Raw genomic sequence first — 18873 nt, 5'->3', positions numbered from 1 at the left:
ATACTCTACGATATAATCTAGCTGTTAAGGAAAATAGTATATTTATAGCGACATTATTATATCTTTCGGTACTAAAAACGGTGCATCTCCAAAATCGCTGTCCTGTGACTCTTTCTCTTCCATCAAGACGTCCTTCCCTCGCTCGTTGTCTTCTTCCTCATCAATCACAGTCTCGGCTTCTGATTCTGATTCTGATGAATCGTCAAATTGTCTCTTTTTTGTTTTTCGAATGTTGGCAAATAATGAATCATTTCGATAAGGCTTGATAACATCGTCTCGATAAGGATCAATAATCAGTGTAGAGTCACTATACGCCTTTGTAGCTCTTTGATTCGTCTCTTTCGGTCGTTTATACCCTTCACTAACACTTTTACGAATTTTCATTCCGACTTGAACTAATTTTGCTTGCACTTCATTTGATCCTGCTGCTTGTTCAGATTGACCTCGTTTTAAATTGGCGTAGAGTTCATGTGATGGGGTTTTGTTTGTTGACGATGACGACATAACTGTGCGATTTGAATATTTGCATGAAACAGGTGAATGATAGCGTGGAAATGCAGACGATGTAATGAGGATTCTTTTCGATCTGTCTTTACTTGGTACTGATGTCATCTTTGTATGTGTGTTTATGTGCGTGTGTGTGTTTATGTACAAAATGATTGATATCAACGCGTGCAACAACCCCAACCTTAACCCTACCAAGCCACATTACGGCGCACGCGTCTACACGCCACGCGTCACATTTACGCGTCACGTCTACTCGTCATTATCATCACCAAAAATAGCCGCAAACACGTCCGCACCAGGTTTCGACTTTTCAATCGCAGGATTCACGTCTGGATCCACAGCCGTAGCTTGTAACCTTCTCGCGACGTCAGGATCGATATCAGCCTGGGTCGCAATCGCGACCATTGTGTCTGTCGAGAGTAAATCCCGTGTTTGCGCAACAGCATCGTCGAGATCGACCGGTGGCCGGATACCGAATCGTTTGCAAAGTAACTGTGCCGGCGCCCACGACATGACTTTACGCGTAAGCGGGCCGTACATTCCCATCTCTGCGGCCTCGGTGTCTTGTCGCTTTGTGACGGCCGCGTTGTTGTCGACGACTGAGGTTTTCGTGTTTGCGGAATCAGTCGAGGACGTAAACCTGTTTGCCAGCATGCCTTTCAATGGCCGAAACAACGATGCGGCTTTGTAGAATTCGCGCAGCTCGCGCATGTCGCTGGACTCGATAGATTTGGTCTCGACCTGTGACTTCAAGTACGCAACGTACCGAGCTTTTTTATCCGGATCGTCAGCGTACGGCATGAACGTAGCTGCAAGCGCGGTTCGGGCCTGCTCGACTGATAATATCGGCACGTCGTTGACCGCAACATGCCCGGTCTCGGACTTGCCTGGCGGAAGATTGCTGTTGCCGGTCAGGTTTGCGATTCGGTCTCGTTGAGCCGGCGTCATAAAATCAAACACAGACTTCTCCTTCACCCCTTCTGCGCCCAGAATCCGCTGGCGATCTGCCGCGTTCAAATTTGTGTACTGTGTCGTCCGGACCGGCAGTTTAGCTACGTCGGCCGCAGGCAAGTCCGGATCACGCATCACAAACGTACCGCTTGTAAATCCATCAGGCACAGTCACGCTATACTCCTTCACGCTCGTGATCCCATTCATTACAATAAATCCTCCAAGCGGTACTCGCCCATCATGACACTTCCCACTCACTTTCTTCACAGTCCTCTCACCCTTGACTTTCCTCTTGCGCTTCAACGATGCGATTGGCTTGATCTCATACTCGTCTTCATCGTCTTCATTCAAAACTCCAACTCCAATTCCTTTGCTTCGACTAACATTCATCGGCATCTCTTTCTCAATCTTCTCGTCCTCGTCATCATACCCTAATCCGTGCACACCAAGCACCCTGACCACACTCTCCCCTTCCACTTCCTTTGGCGGCATCATGACATTCCGACCAGCAACAATCCGCAAAACCGCAGGCCCAATCCCAAAACCGGTCTTCCACCCCATCGCTCGTAGCAATTCATACCCAACCCTGTCCTCCTTCAACCCTACTCCTGATCCAACACTCACAATCTTCTCCCCAGCGCGTCGCTCGGCTAGATCTTCTTCATCCATAAACTCATCCACACTCTGCTCCTTCTTTTCTGCCCTCGAAGTCCGACTAGACTTAAACGTCCGAGGCGTCCATCCTGTCATTAACCCCATATCATTCGCAGTCGCATCACTCACCTTCTTTAGACCCAACAGTGTTGAAGTAGCCGGCACTAAACCCGCCTGTAAAAGCACCGTGAAACCGTCGTCGTCCTCGCTCATCAACCGCGTTCTGCTCCCACACGGGTACAAACTGACTCTTCTCGTCTAGCGGTGTCCCTATAAATAGTCCATCCTGCTTTGTCTCATGCCGCGCCGGCCGCTTATACGCCATTTCTCACAGTCCAGTGTTCACTTTACACGCTTAATTTACATAAAAACCACTAAACCCTTAAAAGTGTAATCAATTCATTCTACAAATGCAAACTCCTAAACTGAAATCATTAAGACCGACTCATGCGACGATTGTAAGTCCCCTCGGAAATGCTGGTCGAGCGTCCTAAATTCGACGCCCGTGAAAACAATCGCTCGAACCGAATAAAACTCTGCGGCGTGCCTTGCGGTTTACTCCGCCCATCAGTCTCAGACGCAAACGTGACGCCGGGCTGTGTTGGCGTGACCGGCGCAACAGGCACAGGCACAGGCGGGACAGGTGGTAAATCTTCGTACGCTGTGGCAGCAAACAAGTCAATTGTAGGCAACGGCGGCCGCTCGTCGTCCGACGACGCAGACCCGGCTGAAGGCGACACTGGCGGCCGCAGCCCGTTGGCCCCGGACGTGCTGTTTGACCGATGCGGTCGCCGGATCGAAAACCGACGTAGTATGCCTCCAAGCGACACTCCTTCGCGGTCACGCTCGCGTCTCGGAGACGGAAGTTGGTCGTACTCGCTGCTGACTGGAGGATTGATCACAATCCTATGCGTTTGGTCCGCGGTCTGCGAAATTGACGGCAGCTCGTGGCGCATATCAGGCGACGCGGTTGGCGATGACGATAAATTCGACCCGGTAGAGTGATCTGGCATGTACCCTGAGTGTCCGTTATTGACCGACCGCGACCGGCCTGGAAACATTGATCGCGACGGCTGCGCGTGCGTATGTGCAATCTCAGGCACAGGCACGATGGGAATCTCAAGCTTGTCAGCCCTCATCGTGCCAGATCCGATCGGCGTCAACGTGTTTGACAATGACATTCCTGACGACATGGTCTCAAGCAACGGCCGACGGCGCATTCGCTCCTGCCGTTCTCGCACAAGGTAGTATATCGAAATCAGTGGATGATACGCGTTCGTCGGGTCCAACAGCCTACCGCTATCACTCAAAGTCTCTTGGCTGCTCGAGGATGACGCGTTCGACTGTCGTCTTTTGTAAAAATCAAACGAAAAGCCCTTTTTCTTTGGCTGGCTTGTATGGGTTGGCGACGAGCCGCTCTCGAAAATCGAAAATGACGGAGACAAAGGCGATTGCAGAAATCCATTCCAATGTCCCGCAAACCCCGACGATCCGGTACTAGATTCAGCTTTCATCCACGCGGTGCACGCGGCCTGATAATCAGCCGACTCCAACACGGCCGTCAGATCAGCTTCTATCCGCTCGTCAGACCCAAACTCAAACCCGTGCATGCCCTTGATAACCTCGGGATTCAGTGGAAGCAAAAGCGGCTTTCGCACTGGCAAGTACGAGTCCTGAGGGCCGTCATACCCTTTCAGCATCCACGGATGGTTTATAATTTCAGTTAGTGTTGCCCGTGTTTTAGGATCAACAACCAACATTCGTGACAACAAACTCTTGCACTCTGCTGATTAGCCTTATTCAATACGCATATAACTAATCACATACCAGCCGAAAGCCAGCTCGGATACTCGACATGACCGCGCTTAATTTTTGCGTGCAACGCCGGCATGCTCTGATCATCAAAGGGCACTTTTCCGCACGCAAGCACGTACAACACAATTCCAAAACTCCAAATGTCAACCTCAGGCCCGATGTACTGTTTCGCGTTCAACAACTCCGGCGCCGCAAAATACAGCGACCCGCAAAACGTCTTCAACAGCGATCTAGGAGAATACAGGTTCGATAATCCAAAATCAATGATCTTGATATCACCAGATTTCGAAATGAGAATGTTTTCGATTTTTAAGTCCCGATGAACAACAGAATTGCGGTGACAGTAATCTAACGCCGACGCAATCTGCCTTGCAAACTTGCGGGCTTGTTTCTCTTTAAGTCGCCCATGGCTGATTATATAATCCAGCATTTGGCCACCATTGACGTATTCAAACACAATATAATAATGATGCGTCATGACCATGACCTCCCTTACAGCGCAAATAAACTTGTGCTCAAGCAGTGACGCTATAGCCGCCTCTCTAATCGTCCTGATCTCCTTCGACTCATCCGTTGACGCTTTCTCAGTCCGCTCATTCTCAGCCGAAGGTCGTGAAATTCTGAGATACTTTGAATTATGTAAATGCAACTGTCCTTCAGGAACGTACCGCGGCACAATCTTCACTGCCGCTACTTCACCAGTCAATCTATGCCGCGCTAACTTGACCTTACCCATCGACCCAGCGCCAATAGTCTTCAGCAAGTCCCAATCACCTAGTGTCCTCCGCCGAGACCCTGAAGTGGCCTGCCGCTGCAACTGCCCATGAACTGGCCCACTGCTTTGCCTCTCCAACGAAACTGATTGAGGGCCAGCTGCTCCTTGTGCGGCCGGCATCGGCAGTTGCGGTGACGGCGCTAACTGAGATGAGACTGAATTATGTGATTGAGGGGGTCGCAGAGTCGGCATTGCCTCGTCTGATGTAAAATTGTCGTGATGTTTCGAAGGTTGAATTGGCGGAGTTGACACTAATGTTGCAAGCCGCGTAGATCGTTCCGACCCCTAACCCACGTTCATATTCCAAACAACTTAGAAAGGAAATACTCTACGCATATATTTTATCATTATAATAAGATCTATTCGTATATACCCACATTACCCAACTTTTAACTTTTGACACTTTTGCCCACACATAAAACAAGCACAATCATGACAAATAAAACAAGCAGAACAAACAACAAAGCATTTAACCACCACGCAACCGAGCAACTTCACGCTCTAACTCCTCTACTTTTTTCAGAGCAGCATCCCGCTCGCTCACCAAGTCCACGACCTGCACTTCTAAATCCGTAAGCCGCAACATCTTACGCTCACGCGACCGGCGCGCGGCTAAAGTGTTACGCGCTCGCTTGACCGCAATCGTGTCTTCCGCATCATCAACCATGATCGGAGGCAATGGCTCAACACGAGGACGACGGGTATAAGACTGAGACGTGACACGTTTGCGCTTACGCTCAGAGATACCGACAACGGAGCCGTCTGCGGCAACAATGACACCTTCAGCACGAGATTCATCAGAAGAAATAGACAAACTCGAAGTCATTGGCGTAGACATTGACGAAACAGAACACGGCCGGGAGACGACTTCTGATTCAAACAATGACCCCCACGCATCAGGAGTGTCACGAGTGTCAAATATCGGCGAAGAATCATAACATTCAGTCGGGGAGTCCAAAGGCGACGACAACACAGACGATGGCTGAGTCAACATGTCAGGCGAGATTGTCATGACATCAGACGTCCGTCTGGACTCTTCAAGACTATCGAGCCCTTCAAAAGGGTCAAACGACTTGACTTCGCTTCCGAACGACGTGAAGTCGAACAAATCAGATTCGGATTCAAATGATAAAACCATTTTTGATATTGGATTAAATTAGCTATTTTTTTTTTGATAATTTGGATAATTAAGAACAAGACTGTACTGTTATTAAACGACTTTGTGATATTTGTCGCAAGAATTCTTTGAGGAATGCCATAATGGGCAATTATTTGATATTTAGCAAAAGGTTGATGAGGATTGTAAACGTTTTAAAGTTGACAGTCTGGAGACGGCCTGAGAGATGATTTAAAATGACATTTCTAAGTGATTCTCAATAAAAAAGCTGTGATAATTTGTGTAAAGAAAATATTTTTGGATGAAGAAAGGGAAGAAGATTTTGATGAGGTTTTAAACTTAATGGTCAGTGTGAGGATTAGGGTGTATGAGAGGAATTAACTATGAGTCACTTAGTAATATTGACCAATGAGAAAAGTGCAGTTATATACGCAGTGATGTGTTATTCGCTAATAAGTACAGGTTCAAAGTGTTTGTGTTGAGGGTATTGTGTATGCATATATATATATATATGTATGAATATATTTTTATCAATCATAATTGTCCGCAAGATTCACCAACAATTGACCAAGACAGCGCTTTGTAGTGACATCATCTCGAAGTGCACTTGAGAATGTAGCATCTCTAAGCGGTTCAGGTAAGCATTGTCTTAATGCTTCTCTAGCTCTAGCATTATCACTTAATCGTAGAAAGCATCTGACGACATGTTTTAGTAATCTTAATGTTTGTTGTTCAACCAATTGGTCGACCATATTCCCAAGCACACTGCCAACCGCGTAGAACCTTTCGTATGTCTGACAGATGTATGCTAATCCAGTATCGTCAAGTAATATCTTCTGCACAATAAAGATTGCGACAGTCTTGCTTAGTTCAGACCCGGACTCCATGATTCGAAGACAAAGTGGGATGATTTCTGTTGTAAGTAAGAAATTGATGACGTCTGGAGAATCATTCTTGACGAGTGCGCCAATAACACCGAGAGATGTTAGGCGTAAGTACTCGAACGGTCTTGTTTTTGAGGTCGTGTTCAAAAATGGATACAGAAAAAGTGGGATATGTGCATTAAGGAAAAGTGCCCGGGTATCGTTATGCGATGCGACACATTGTAATAAGGCAAGTGCATTGCACACTCTATTTGAAGCAGCACTAGTAAGTGTAGGTGGTGATAATGACGAGTAGACACAAACAATCTCCTGTAATAAAGTTGACATGACACCAAATGAATGCCATAATATCAGCGCCAAATCGTCAAACTGTTCCCGCTTCTTTGATAATTCAAGTAATGCCTGCTCACGAGATGGGCCTTGCATTAATTCCAAAATCCAGCCATAGATTTTAACTTCATCATCGCTTGTCTGCTGTAACATTCCGCGCTGCTGTGACTGAGCTGCTTGAGCTGCCTGTGCCACCTGCGCTGCCTGTGCTGCCTGTAATTGTGCCTGTACTTGCTGTTGATGCTGTGATTGCGATTGTGTTTGCAAAGTCGCCATTTCTCTGTCGCTTGTGTTGTCTTTTTGGGTGCGTTTTAGCGCGATGCTCAAGTCCCACGTTGAGGACAATATTAGATCAGGGTTAGGTTTTCCTGAGAGAAGACAAAACCTCGAGGAAGTTCACATCTCGTGAAAGGCCAATCTTTTCCATACTCGCCTTTATATAACGACTCACATCAATGGTGACCCGCAGTGCGAGTATATTTGGGACCAGGACAGGAACGCCAGCAACTTCGGTTTCGGCTGTGTCAGTTGATCAACCGCAGGACAATCAAGGTACGGTCGAGCAGGCTTTGGCAGACTTGACTCCGGCAGACGCGGTCATGGATGACAAGATCAAGACAAGACTCAAAACGTTACGCGATATGTGGCAATTTTCGGCACTGTTCCAATGGCTGTTTATGTTTAAAAGTGTGATTAAAATGGATGATGACGATATCACAATTGAGGTTAATATGGACGATAAGCAGAACCCGAAATCAGGCTGATAAAGATTAGGTATTGGAGAAGGAACTGCTTGAATTAACAAGTCTACGATACATTCCGACAATCAGATTACGATTGTTACAAAATTTAACGAGTCATCGCAATTTGACGTGAGTATAAACGCGTCGTGACCCTTTCACTCAGTTAACGTCGTTTTATAGACTCGAGAATTTTGATGATTTTTGCAGGCGACAGTATAGACAGAAATCACCATTAGTAGAGCATCCGTTTGGAGAAGACGAGGAACCTGTTAAATACGACGACTTGGACTTGTTTGTCCAAGTACGAGTACTGCATCAATTATGCGAATGGCAACTATACAATGCGGAAAGATTTAGAGATAGAATGGGTTCATTGCGTGAATCTGAAGAAGTCAAATGGGTGAGCATTCTTTACGGCTTCACAAGCAAATCTGACAATAAATAGCGAGTGGACCCGGTCGGCTGGGATTCGCATGATAACACGTACTTTCTTTTAGATGACAACAGACTATACAAACGCCATGATCCACCGCCGCCAGTCGCAGCCAAGCCAAAAAAGCAGAAACGCAAGTCGTACTCAGGTACGCGGAGGTCTAAACGTCGTCGGACAACAACAACGTCGACTGAAGACGAAGAAGAAGACGAACAAGAACTTTTCGAGCTTGACTACGCGACTGGGTCAGAAGATCAGCGGTGGGGATGCGTGTGTGCGACCTACTCCGAATGGCAGGAATTTTTCACGTCATTAGGCAAGATCGCTAGAGACAAGAGCAAGACACACGAGCGAGCATTCTACGCGTTCTTGAGAGACGAAATCATGCCAGTGATTGAAGCAATCGAGCAAGACAGACTCAAAGATGAGGCAGCGAAACTCAAAGAAATTGAAATAATGCGGCAGTACGAGAACCGCAAACGGAGCAGTCGAGCGGAAGCCATGGCCGAGCGCAGACGCGAAGACGAGGCGGCCAGGGCAGAGCGTGAGCGCGCTGAACAGGAGCGGCAGCAGCGGAAACATGACAACAGACGGCGGGCGCATCTTGAGCGCGAGCGTGAGGTCCGACTCGCGGCTCGAGAGGCGCGGCTGGCGAAGATTGCCGAGCGGGGCAAGAACGGGGTAGTTCCTTCACCCGTACCGAGTGCGCGAGATTCTTCTGTTGAGAAATTTGATCTAGTCGAGCGTCGGAGCACTAGACAGTCCCAGCGGCATATTGGGGGATATGAGGCGCTAGACAGGCCGGTGCAGAACTGGTACTTTGATTGTGTGTGCGGAGCGCATGGTGAAAATTACGATGACGGGGAGTTGTCTGTTTGCTGTGGTAAGTGTGAGATTTGGATGCACGTTGGACATTTGATTGGGGACGAGGTCAGGAGGTTTCAAGAGACACAGAAGGTGGAGCAGTCAGACCACGCAGATGACGCAGACCACACAGACCACGCAGATGACGGCAAGACAGACAACACAGTCGCATACGAGGCGGAGACGGATGCACACGAGGCAGAGAGAAACGAAGCAAACCAAAAAGAGAACGGTGAGAGTGGGGAGAACGGGAAGGTAATAAAGGAGGAAACAGAGTTTGTGTGCAATCGGTGTGTGCGGATTGCGCGTGAAATCGAAATCAAAGCCGAACACGAACGCAAACGCGAACTGGACAAGATCAAGAGACGCGAACGGGAAAAGGCGCGTGAAGCCGAGCGACGCATTCGACAGGAAGAGCTGAAAAGGGCAGAAAGTATACAACAGCGCGAGCCGAATACGAACCCGAAGCTGTATGTGCCTTTGCCGAATGGGTCGAATCTCAGCGCGTTTAAGGTTGATATGAATCAGACGGTGCAGCCGATTGTTCGGGGGGAGTCACAGAGCGAATCACAGAGTGTGAATGCCAATACGAATAATGTGAGCGGACTCGACGTGTTGGCATCAATTGTGAGCTGAAAGGTGACAGAGTATAGAGGGTTAGGGATTTAAATTACTGGGCATGATGGAAAAGTCTTGGGAGGACTGTCGATTGATATATAAAACCACATTTAGCACCACAGCAGTTGAATGACAAGAAAGAAATGCCGAGTTCGTATAAGCACTTGATGGTTAAGAAATGGCAGAAGGGGTAGATTGTGTTATATATATTTACTAAATTTATATATATATATATACATATAATGAGCGAGGATCGCATAGAATGATTATCCCCAATTAGAATTATCATGGCTTTTACTACTTGGAGATTACTGGTGAGTTTATTGTATATTATGCAATATCGTGTATTAACAACAAATAGGCATATACTATTCTATTCAATCCTTTTATATGTTCATATTACACATTACTCACACTCAAATACTCAGTGTTCATTGCATTAACGTCAAATATTACTGATTTAGAAAAGAATAAACAACCAAAGTCAGTCAGACTCGGACTTGAACTCACGGAACTATCGGTTTCTCACTTCAATAATATCGAAATCACGTGCAATCCACTTCATACGCGTTCAAATAGTTCAGCATCAGGCGCGTCAGACACACAATTAACAACACAATCACATAGCAATACTCAAACAACAACAACAATAATAACTACGCCGACGTCCACTCAGTTTACACGCAAACTACTCATAGTGCACACAATCGCACCTTTCGTCGCGTTGGCCTATGTCTTTGTCGGTATCGCGGCTGCACTCGCTTGTGCGTACTCATTTTGTCTAGGCGATGTTATAGACCCGAGCGACACTGCTTTTGTATGGAGGCCATGGGTCGCATTCTTGTCTTGGCCTTGGCCAGGTCATGCCCAAATATCACATAATTAATTTTAATTTGTCTTGGCTTAGTCTTGGCACTAAATCCTTTTTGTAGACATTCGTCACGCGTTTCGCGTCTTGTTTGCAGTTGCACGTGAATAAAGTACAATACCCTTATTATCACTTACTACTGCTACTACCACTACTACTATTCTGATTTTTCAACCGCTTCCATCGGACTTCCAGCTCCTTCATCCTCATCGTCTTCATCGTCATAGTCCTCGTCTTCTTCAACCTTTCGTTGTGGTTCTTCGTCTTCCATTTTTTCGTCTTCCTTGACCTCACTCACAGCAGGCAAAGTCGCAATCGTCGACTCAACTTCGGCAGTAATTGCTGGTTCAACATGAACCTCAACTGGTGCTTCAACAGGCTTCTCAGCTACTTTAGGCTCCCGTTGAGGTTCAGGTTCAGTCTGAGATGGTTCGGCTGGGGCCGCAGCTACTGAAACTTCAGCTGGAACCGGAGTAGAAACTGCTGGTACAGTCACAGGCACAGGTGAAGGTGCAGACACGACTGGTACCTCAGACTCAGCTGGTTCTACCTTTAACTTTTCCGTCGTTGGTTCCGGTGCCGGTGCTGGTGCTGTTGCTGGTGCAGGTGCTGGTGCAGGTGCAGGCGTAGCAATCACAGCAGGCGTAGGAACAGGCGTATCAGGAGCAGTCGGCGGTGCAGTAGGCGGCATCACTTGTGCTGTCTGAATAATCGGGGCAGTCGGAACAGGCGAAGCACTCTGTGCGATCGGTGCTACCTGGGAAATTGGCGCAGGCGGGGCCGGTGATGGCGTATGCGCAGCCCCAGGCGTAGACACCAGAACCGGTGCAAGAACAGGCGCAAGCACTGCAGGAGCAAGCGCTGGAGACGACGACGTCATAGTCGACAACCAGCTACTTTTCTCCACCTTTGGCTCTACCTCTGCCGGTGCCGGTGCTGGTGCGGGAGCTGGTGCAGATATAGATGCAGATGGTGTAGATGCGCTCACTGGTTCTGGCGGCAACGAAGCGGAAATTGACGGCAACGTAGTATTTTCGCCGCTACCCTCGTTTGTCAGCCCAATCGCAGGTAGACTCGGCTGACCTGCATCGTAAATGGACGCAACCCCTGGAATCTTTTCGTCCAGAGCCTGTCTCTTACTCTCACCTCCTCCTTGCTCGTCCTCCCACTCACGATGTCGTTTGCCAGACTGAATCTGAGGTAGTTGATCCTGCTCAGGTTGCGCAGTTGGCTCAATGTGACGATAAGTCGAATGAAGCGGTGGCGGCTGGTACGCCGGAATGGACTGCTGCCCTTGCGTAGATTGCGACTGCGGCAGCGGCTGCGATTGCGGTTGCGACGGCTGATACTGCATCGGGACCGATGAAGGCGGGGGTGGCGGGGGTGGCTGCTGCGGTTGTGGTTGTTGCTGCTGCGGTTGCTGCTGCGGCGGTTGCTGCTGCGAAAGAGGACCCTGATGCGCAAGTGGGTTCGGCGGTGCAATCGACTGTCTTGCAGGACCAGGTCCAATTGGAGGCGGCGGTCGGTTGTTACCGTTAAGTGCTTGTGGCGGCTGCGGCCCGTTCCAGCGTGGGGTTGGTGGTCCACTCGGCACGGTCTGATACACTGGCGGCGGGTCATGCGGGCGCGGGGCAGACCCGGGTGTCAGTGGCAGCCCACCGTTTTGCTGGCTCGCTTGTGGGTTTCTGAGCTGCTCTAGTCTGGCCTGGATGTGCGTGTTTGTAGGGTCGAGCTCGGCGGCACGCTGGTACGCGTCAAGTGCATCCGATAACTGATTGTTGCAGCTCTCGTACAACGTGCCGAGATCGTACCATACTTCGGAAATGTACGGATTGAGTCTAATTGCGCGGGAGTACGCGTCCAGTGCGTCTCGATACTGATTGATTTGATAGTACAGCACACCAATCGAGCACCAGAACGTAGGGTTCCTGCCTTCACGGTACACAGCTTGTTGGTATGCCTCGTACGCTTTGTTATATTTTTGCTGGGCCATGTAGCATCGTCCGAGTAAGTACCAGCTCTGAGCATCTTGACTGTCTGCTTCGAGGGACTTAGTTAAGTACGTAATTGCAAGGTCTTGGTTCGCGAACGACGAGTTTTGTTGATGGTAAAGCCAGCCAAGCTGTTGCAACACCTTTGCGTGATTCGGGTCCTCAAGTAGTACGCGTTCGTATGCATCTTTTGCAGATTGATACTGTCTCATTAGCACTGTAATACTTGTCTCATATAGCATACGTACATCTTTACGCTGTTCATAAACATGTCCAATTTGGAACCAAATATCAATTTCAGTCAACGGACGAGGTGGATTATGCAAAATATACTTAAAACACTGCAACGAAAGGTCATGCTTCATCTGTTGCTTGTATATAATACCCAGCCTAAAATAAATTTCGTTTGCCTTTTCAAACTTGGGATCCATTTCCATAACCTGAGTAAATGCTTCTTCCGCATACTCAAGAGACCCGTATCTGTCATATAAAATACCTATTCCATACCATAGTTTAGGATCTTTCGGGTCTCGCAAATGATAAAGCGCCTGCTGATAAGCAGAATACGCCTTCTGCAAATCATCCATCATCAAGTAACAATGACCCAATGCCCCCCACGTCTCTCCTGAATCCTGCGAAAACGCAAGAATAGAGTGATAATACTCGACTGCTCTGGCAAATTGTTCCTGCTGTCTCAAGATGTTTGCAATAGCAGACATCGCCTGAATCGAGTACGGATTATGCCGCAACACAACCTCGTACGCATGAATAGCCCGGTCATGATCTCCCATCATATCCGCAATGTTACCAATCGACAACCAAGCCTGTTCATTGACGGATTGCAACTTTTGATACGCAGATACAGGACCGGACTGAGGCTGCTGCTGCTGCTGCGATTGTCCGTTCTGGTGAGGGGCCGCAGATTGAGGCGGTACTCCAGCTTGAACTGCAACTGCAACCGGTACTGGACCTGGAACGCCTGATCCTTGTTGAGGCGGCTGCTGTAGTTGAAGCGGTGGTGACATTTTCTTTCACTGTTGTTGTTTACTCGAATTTTCGTGATGGTTGCATGTGAGGCAACGAAAACGACGGCGCAATTTGAAAGTAAGCACGAGGTTATTGTACCTGTCAAAATGTAATCTAAGGGGTTGGTATGTGCGGCTTTGATAATCGTACGTCGTCGATCAGTCAGATCAGTCAGATCAATCAGATCAGTGAAATCGCCAGTTTCGCGCATTTTGCGATGTATTTGATGTGATTTGCTGTAGTGACATAAAATACTTTAAAGTAGTGTATTATAGCATAATTAGTCAGTCAATAAACACGTACTTTTGATTGCGCCGCTCTTCTGACGCGGCTCAAGTCGTTTACTCCGGCTTTGTCGAGATAAACACACCTACATCTCTACACTAAATGGCCCACAACCACCCGTCGTACGTCCGGCTTGCGTTCCTGACATTTCAAGCCGTCGTTCAAGTCGTGTTTGTGTGTGTCCTCGGGTTTTGGGCCGCGAGAGAACGGTTGCTGAATCCGGGACTACAGAAACATATATCCCAATTAAATGTACAGATCTTTACACCGTGTTTGATCTTTGTCAAGGTATGTCGGATGATATATGGGGTAACTGGACTAACGAACAAGCTTGCGTCGTCAATAACGGCAGACAAGCTGGCTGATCTGGCAATCATTCCGGTCTTGTTTGTGGTCACGACTGCTGTTTCGTTTGGCAGTGCCGCAGTCATCACAAGATTCCAAGGCTTCAACAGGCGAGAATCGAATTTCGTGACTGCAATGGCGGTGTTTGGCAACTCAAACAGCTTACCGGTGTCATTGACAGTCGCGCTGGCAAGAACGTTGCCTTCGCTGACGTGGATGCAGAATGATACTCCAGACTCGATTGCATCAAGAGGAATTCTGTATCTTTTGATTTTCCAACAGCTAGGCCAGATGTTGAGATGGTCATGGGGATATAACACTTTGCTCTCACGAGAAGGCCCGGCTGAAGTCGAGTCATCATCGTCGTCCCTGCTGTCGCAGGGCCAGGACGACGAGGAAGAAGCGGCACATATGATTTCAATCAACCTCGATCCCGACGACTCGGTCGAGTCGATCCCGCTGTATTCCAAACATTTGTTTCCGCATGATTATCCCGATCTCGGGCGGTTCACAGGTTCGTCATCGTCGTCTCCGCCGTCGTCAGCATTGTACAGACCAGTCTCAGCTACGAGGTCGTTTAACCGGAACTTCCGCAAAGACTGGCACAGAACTTGCTCGTCTCAGTTCATGCTCGGTCTGCGTCGCGTACTATTCAAAATGAACTCGTACATGAACCCGCCGCTCTACGCAATGGTCTCGGCGTTGACGATCGCGTCAATAAGACCGCTACAACGGCTCATATTCGAGACGCCATCGAGTTTTATATCAAACACGTTCACGGCCGCAATCACTCAAACATCTCAAGTCGCCGTGCCACTGATCTTGGTGGTGCTCGGAGGAAACTTGTATCCAGACGATCTGGCAGCTCCGCCGTCACCAAACTTCAAACGTCTCGTAATGTCGTCTCTAATCTCACGCATGTTTCTACCCGCCATCATCCTTCTCCCTGTTCTCGCTTTATTCGCCAAATCCGTGCACATTTCTATTATCGACGACCCCATCTTCCTCGTCGTTTTATTTTTACTCACTACCGCACCACCAGCTATCCAACTCAGCCAGATCTGTCAGCTGAACGAGGTTTTCGAACGCGAAATGGCTGCAGTGCTGTTCTGGGGATACGTCGTCCTAACGCTACCTATCACCATGATTATGGTAGTCATGTCGCTTGAGGTACTGGAATGGGCTGGACGACTGCCTGATATTCCTGTTTAGTAAAAATAGATTGTTTATTTACAATACAGTCGTGTTTAGTATTTCCTAGTTAAGGCGATTATGTAATTGGATTTTTGGTGCGGCTTCGAACGAGGCATCGCATCGCATCGCATCGCATTGTGAAAGCATTGCATCGACGTCATGAGCGATCTCGATCGGTAGGTAGCTTTTACGTAGTTTAAGGCAAATCAAACTAACGAAGCAGGGCGATTGAGCAATTGCGCGACTGCAAGATTTTGCCGGAGCAGCAGGTCCAGGAACTGTGCTATCGGGCACAAGAGCTGCTGATTGAAGAGGGAAACTTGAAGTTTGTCGATACGCCTGTTACTGTATGTGATTATCTATTTATATAAAAGTAAGTCTGACGAGTGTTTAGATTTGTGGTGATATTCATGGCCAGTTTCATGATTTGATTACGTTATTTGAACAAGGCGGTGAATGTCCAGACACAAATTACTTGTTTCTAGGTGAGGTTTTCTTGTTGGATAATGGCGCGCGTTTTTATTAATGAACAGGTGATTTTGTTGATCGAGGGTTTTATTCGCTAGAGTCGTTTTTGCTGTTGCTTTGTTTAAAAGTACGATACCCGGATCGAATTACGCTGATACGAGGCAACCATGAATCGCGACAAATCACAACCGTGTATGGCTTTTACGACGAATGTATCCGAAAGTACGGCACCGCGAACGTGTGGCGGTACTGTTGCGACGTGTTTGATTACCTCTCACTCGGAGCCCTCGTCGGCGGTCCTGGCGGTGTGTTTTGCGTGCACGGCGGATTATCGCCGGCGCTGAAGAGCCTTGACCAGATCAGGCTTATTGACCGTAAACAAGAAGTCCCTCATGAAGGCACCATGTGCGACTTACTATGGTCTGATCCTGAAGATATTGACGGATGGGGCATATCGCCTCGGGGCGCGGGCTACTTGTTTGGCGGCGACAAGGTGCACGAGTTTAACCACGCAAACAGGGTCAGCATGATTGCCCGAGCTCATCAGCTCGTGATGGAAGGGTACAAGGAAATGTTTGAGTCGTCGATCGTAACAGTGTGGTCTGCGCCAAACTACTGCTACCGGTGTGGCAACGTGGCCGCAATTTTAACAGTAGACGATGACCTGTCACGGACGTATAAGATATTCGAAGCTGCACCGCAAGACGCAAAGGGGATGCCGGCCAAGAAACCGATGGCAGATTATTTCCTGTGAATGTGTAGGTTGTGTAGGCTAATGTATAATATAATGCTATATAATGAGAGAGTGTGTTGACGTGTTGCCCGATTGGGAATAGTGGGAATGTATATTGACGCTGCCACTCCATGTTTGTTTACATCACATCCTTTACCATCAACATCAACCATGTCGTCTAAAGCAGTGAGTATTTTGTCGTGAAGAAACTTATAAACTAATGACAGGCAACAAACAAAACATACCAAAACGCGTTCGCACTGTTCGATAAGCGTGGGACCGGAAAAGTCGCGCTCAAAGCACTCGGCGATTTACTCCGTGCCTGTGGCCAGAACCCCACGCTTGCAGAGATTGACGAACTAGAGGAATCCGTTGGCGGAGACTGTGAGTGATATTTAAGACAACATGTTGAAAGCAGGTGCTAAAAATTTTGGTAGTTGACTTTGAGACGTTTTTGCAGGTGTTGAATCGACCGGACGGGTTTCGCGCGCCTGGAGAACCCGAGGATTATGTTCGTGGATTCCAGGTGTTTGATAAGGACAAGACTGGACTGATTGGTGTTGGAGAGTTGCGATACAGTGAGTGGTTCTAAATGTGTAATGGATGGACTGATGAGTTTAGTTTTGACTTCGCTTGGAGAGAAATTGTCTGGCGATGAAGTTGATGAGTTGCTTAAGAATGTGAACGTTACGAAGGATGGAAATGTTAATTATACAGGTGAGTTTTTATGTGTTTGTGAGTGTGTTTGCGTGTGCTAAAGAGTAGACTTTGTACGGATGATTCTTGCTAATTAGAGTGAGTCAGAAGTGAGAGTGAGAAGTATTTGGATGATACCAGTGAAAGATAATATACGATATACGATTTATACACGTAGATGGGCCGTACTCTGTAGTATAGATAATACTGTCCATACTAAACGACTAGTAGTGCAATGGCAGTAAACATGTAGAGATCGAATAGTGGCATAAATCTATTTAACAATCTACACTAATGAGCAGGCTTCTTCTCTTCAGCTTCGAGCGACTTAAGCCATGTCCTATCACATCAGTATTCATACTTGGATTCGTCTACCTCATCAACTCACTTAACGAAGTCCTCTTCTTCAGGGCTTGAAGCATTGATTGGTGGCATCGTAGTCGATTCAGCTTTCTTTCCTCCCGTCAAAGCAAAGACCAACAATCCAGCACTTCCGAGTGTAGCAATTGCGAGCTACTTTCTGTTACTTCCAACTTGTTTAATGACTTATACACTTAGTTATACCTGATGAGGTTGGAAAACACGTCCAAGAATAGTATATCCACCGGCCATTATAGCTATACTATTTAATATCAACTTCAATTGACCTTATTATGATGTCACTCACTTGCTGTTGATGTAAAAATGTCAAAATCCGACTTTTGCGTGAAGAAAACGAAAACTCCCGATTGATTTGGTTGGTCAATCTCGAGGGTTAGGTTATTCTTCTACTGTACAACCTGCACTACTCTCTACATTTATTATGTAGCATTGAATGATATGATTTATTTATCTTAAACCCCACGAGAATCAGTTTGAAACTCATGAGGATATTCAAATAGATTAAGCTTTAATTCATGTTTTAAACCCCTTCCAACGCAACAACTGAACAGAAATCTGATATCTGCCAGCATTAAACTCCAACCGCCTTGAACCTATTGAAACTGAACTAGAAATACTCAAATCAAGCGACGACGTATGCTTCAACTGTTGCAGTCTAATTAAACACACCGCAGTTGCCATCACAACGTCTGGGTTTGTTTCTGACGGTGCAAATAGAAGATCATACCAATCAGGATCGGACTTTACCAAAACAGCAATCAGTTTCCGTCGCGAGCTCAACTCGTACTTGTCACTCGCTGTCCTGTGACGTCTCCATTTATACACTTGACCCCAATACTCAAATACGTATTTGTTCCTGCTAGATCCTAAACCACGTGCAGGTCTAAAATCTAAAGTCGCATAATTTGCAAACCGTAATTGCACTGACCCTTGTTTGAGTCCGTCTGAAATCAGACAGACCTTAAATCCTGCTCGTGATATTATACCTTGGAGATCTGACCAGAAAAAAATGGAGTACACTTCATCTGAACCTGCTGACACTATTATTGTGTTTCTTGTATTGACTGTTAATGTCAATGGACATTCAACATTATTTGAACAATATGACTCCATCAAGGAACAATAAACACGAACAAAACAGAAACATGCGAAGGCAGAGGCAGAAGCAGAGACAATAGAGTAAAAGCCATAGACA

At 47.3% G+C, this 18873-nt stretch overlaps 13 protein-coding genes across 13 annotated transcripts; 5 read left to right on the top strand and 8 right to left on the bottom strand.

Annotated features, from left to right (window-relative positions):
* Positions 1 to 28: 28 nt before the first annotated feature.
* V1512DRAFT_267345 (uncharacterized protein) lies at positions 29 to 629 on the bottom strand. The gene has a single exon (XM_066917257.1). The coding sequence runs from the start codon at positions 610 to 612 to the stop codon at positions 43 to 45; it is 570 nt and encodes a 189-aa protein (XP_066769586.1). The 5' UTR covers positions 613 to 629; the 3' UTR covers positions 29 to 42.
* V1512DRAFT_277995 (uncharacterized protein) lies at positions 630 to 2444 on the bottom strand. Its single transcript, XM_066917946.1, has 2 exons — positions 2242 to 2444; positions 630 to 2201 (listed from the first exon to the last, which is right to left on the bottom strand). The coding sequence occupies exons 1-2, from the start codon at positions 2435 to 2437 to the stop codon at positions 757 to 759; spliced, it is 1641 nt and encodes a 546-aa protein (XP_066769585.1). The 5' UTR covers positions 2438 to 2444; the 3' UTR covers positions 630 to 756.
* Positions 2445 to 2546: 102 nt separating this feature from the next.
* V1512DRAFT_272581 (kinase-like domain-containing protein) lies at positions 2547 to 4822 on the bottom strand (the record flags this gene model as incomplete). The annotated part of the gene is made up of 2 exons (XM_066917689.1): positions 2547 to 3895; positions 3940 to 4822. 2 exons carry the CDS (start codon positions 4820 to 4822, stop codon positions 2547 to 2549), a joined length of 2232 nt encoding a protein of 743 aa, XP_066769584.1.
* Positions 4823 to 5041: 219 nt separating this feature from the next.
* On the bottom strand, positions 5042 to 6111 carry V1512DRAFT_267340 (uncharacterized protein). Its single transcript, XM_066917256.1, has one exon. It carries the CDS (start codon positions 5838 to 5840, stop codon positions 5172 to 5174), a length of 669 nt encoding a protein of 222 aa, XP_066769583.1. The 5' UTR covers positions 5841 to 6111; the 3' UTR covers positions 5042 to 5171.
* A 90-nt stretch (positions 6112 to 6201) lies between these two features.
* V1512DRAFT_267338 (uncharacterized protein) lies at positions 6202 to 7408 on the bottom strand. Its single transcript, XM_066917255.1, has one exon. The coding sequence runs from the start codon at positions 7307 to 7309 to the stop codon at positions 6350 to 6352; it is 960 nt and encodes a 319-aa protein (XP_066769582.1). The 5' UTR covers positions 7310 to 7408; the 3' UTR covers positions 6202 to 6349.
* Positions 7362 to 9844, top strand: V1512DRAFT_84647 (uncharacterized protein). The gene is made up of 4 exons (XM_066918532.1): positions 7362 to 7758; positions 7808 to 7905; positions 7957 to 8176; positions 8222 to 9844. The coding sequence occupies exons 1-4, from the start codon at positions 7489 to 7491 to the stop codon at positions 9707 to 9709; spliced, it is 2076 nt and encodes a 691-aa protein (XP_066769581.1). The 5' UTR covers positions 7362 to 7488; the 3' UTR covers positions 9710 to 9844.
* On the top strand, positions 9845 to 10647 carry V1512DRAFT_84648 (uncharacterized protein). The gene is made up of 2 exons (XM_066918533.1): positions 9845 to 10005; positions 10053 to 10647. Exons 1-2 carry the CDS (start codon positions 9979 to 9981, stop codon positions 10575 to 10577), a joined length of 552 nt encoding a protein of 183 aa, XP_066769580.1. The 5' UTR covers positions 9845 to 9978; the 3' UTR covers positions 10578 to 10647.
* A 69-nt stretch (positions 10648 to 10716) lies between these two features.
* On the bottom strand, positions 10717 to 13575 carry V1512DRAFT_249670 (uncharacterized protein; the record flags this gene model as incomplete). The annotated part of the gene is made up of 2 exons (XM_066914629.1): positions 10717 to 12753; positions 12799 to 13575. The coding sequence occupies 2 exons, from the start codon at positions 13573 to 13575 to the stop codon at positions 10717 to 10719; spliced, it is 2814 nt and encodes a 937-aa protein (XP_066769579.1).
* A 180-nt stretch (positions 13576 to 13755) lies between these two features.
* On the top strand, positions 13756 to 15454 carry V1512DRAFT_287950 (auxin efflux carrier). Its single transcript, XM_066918127.1, has 2 exons — positions 13756 to 14149; positions 14192 to 15454. Exons 1-2 carry the CDS (start codon positions 13964 to 13966, stop codon positions 15416 to 15418), a joined length of 1413 nt encoding a protein of 470 aa, XP_066769578.1. The 5' UTR covers positions 13756 to 13963; the 3' UTR covers positions 15419 to 15454.
* A 73-nt stretch (positions 15455 to 15527) lies between these two features.
* Positions 15528 to 16659, top strand: V1512DRAFT_243152 (Metallo-dependent phosphatase-like protein). Its single transcript, XM_066914310.1, has 4 exons — positions 15528 to 15576; positions 15624 to 15747; positions 15795 to 15885; positions 15934 to 16659. Exons 1-4 carry the CDS (start codon positions 15560 to 15562, stop codon positions 16620 to 16622), a joined length of 921 nt encoding a protein of 306 aa, XP_066769577.1. The 5' UTR covers positions 15528 to 15559; the 3' UTR covers positions 16623 to 16659.
* Positions 16660 to 16752: 93 nt separating this feature from the next.
* On the top strand, positions 16753 to 17456 carry V1512DRAFT_229782 (uncharacterized protein). Its single transcript, XM_066913926.1, has 5 exons — positions 16753 to 16787; positions 16829 to 16985; positions 17039 to 17179; positions 17223 to 17318; positions 17367 to 17456. The coding sequence occupies exons 1-5, from the start codon at positions 16773 to 16775 to the stop codon at positions 17393 to 17395; spliced, it is 438 nt and encodes a 145-aa protein (XP_066769576.1). The 5' UTR covers positions 16753 to 16772; the 3' UTR covers positions 17396 to 17456.
* Positions 17374 to 18082, bottom strand: V1512DRAFT_267331 (uncharacterized protein). The gene is made up of 3 exons (XM_066917254.1): positions 17862 to 18082; positions 17686 to 17810; positions 17374 to 17637 (listed from the first exon to the last, which is right to left on the bottom strand). Exons 1-3 carry the CDS (start codon positions 17907 to 17909, stop codon positions 17589 to 17591), a joined length of 222 nt encoding a protein of 73 aa, XP_066769575.1. The 5' UTR covers positions 17910 to 18082; the 3' UTR covers positions 17374 to 17588.
* Positions 18083 to 18191: 109 nt separating this feature from the next.
* On the bottom strand, positions 18192 to 18791 carry V1512DRAFT_249665 (uncharacterized protein; the record flags this gene model as incomplete). Its single annotated transcript, XM_066914628.1, has 1 exon — positions 18192 to 18791. The coding sequence occupies one exon, from the start codon at positions 18789 to 18791 to the stop codon at positions 18192 to 18194; it is 600 nt and encodes a 199-aa protein (XP_066769574.1).
* Between the last annotated feature and the right edge of the window lie 82 nt (positions 18792 to 18873).

Source organism: Lipomyces arxii, assembly GCF_038497795.1.
Source record: "Lipomyces arxii strain Phaff 12-163 unplaced genomic scaffold V1512scaffold_24, whole genome shotgun sequence".
NCBI lineage: Eukaryota > Fungi > Ascomycota > Lipomycetes > Lipomycetales > Lipomycetaceae > Lipomyces > Lipomyces arxii.
The sequence above is the reverse complement of the archived record's forward strand: the minus strand, read 5'-3'. Positions and strand labels throughout refer to the sequence as shown.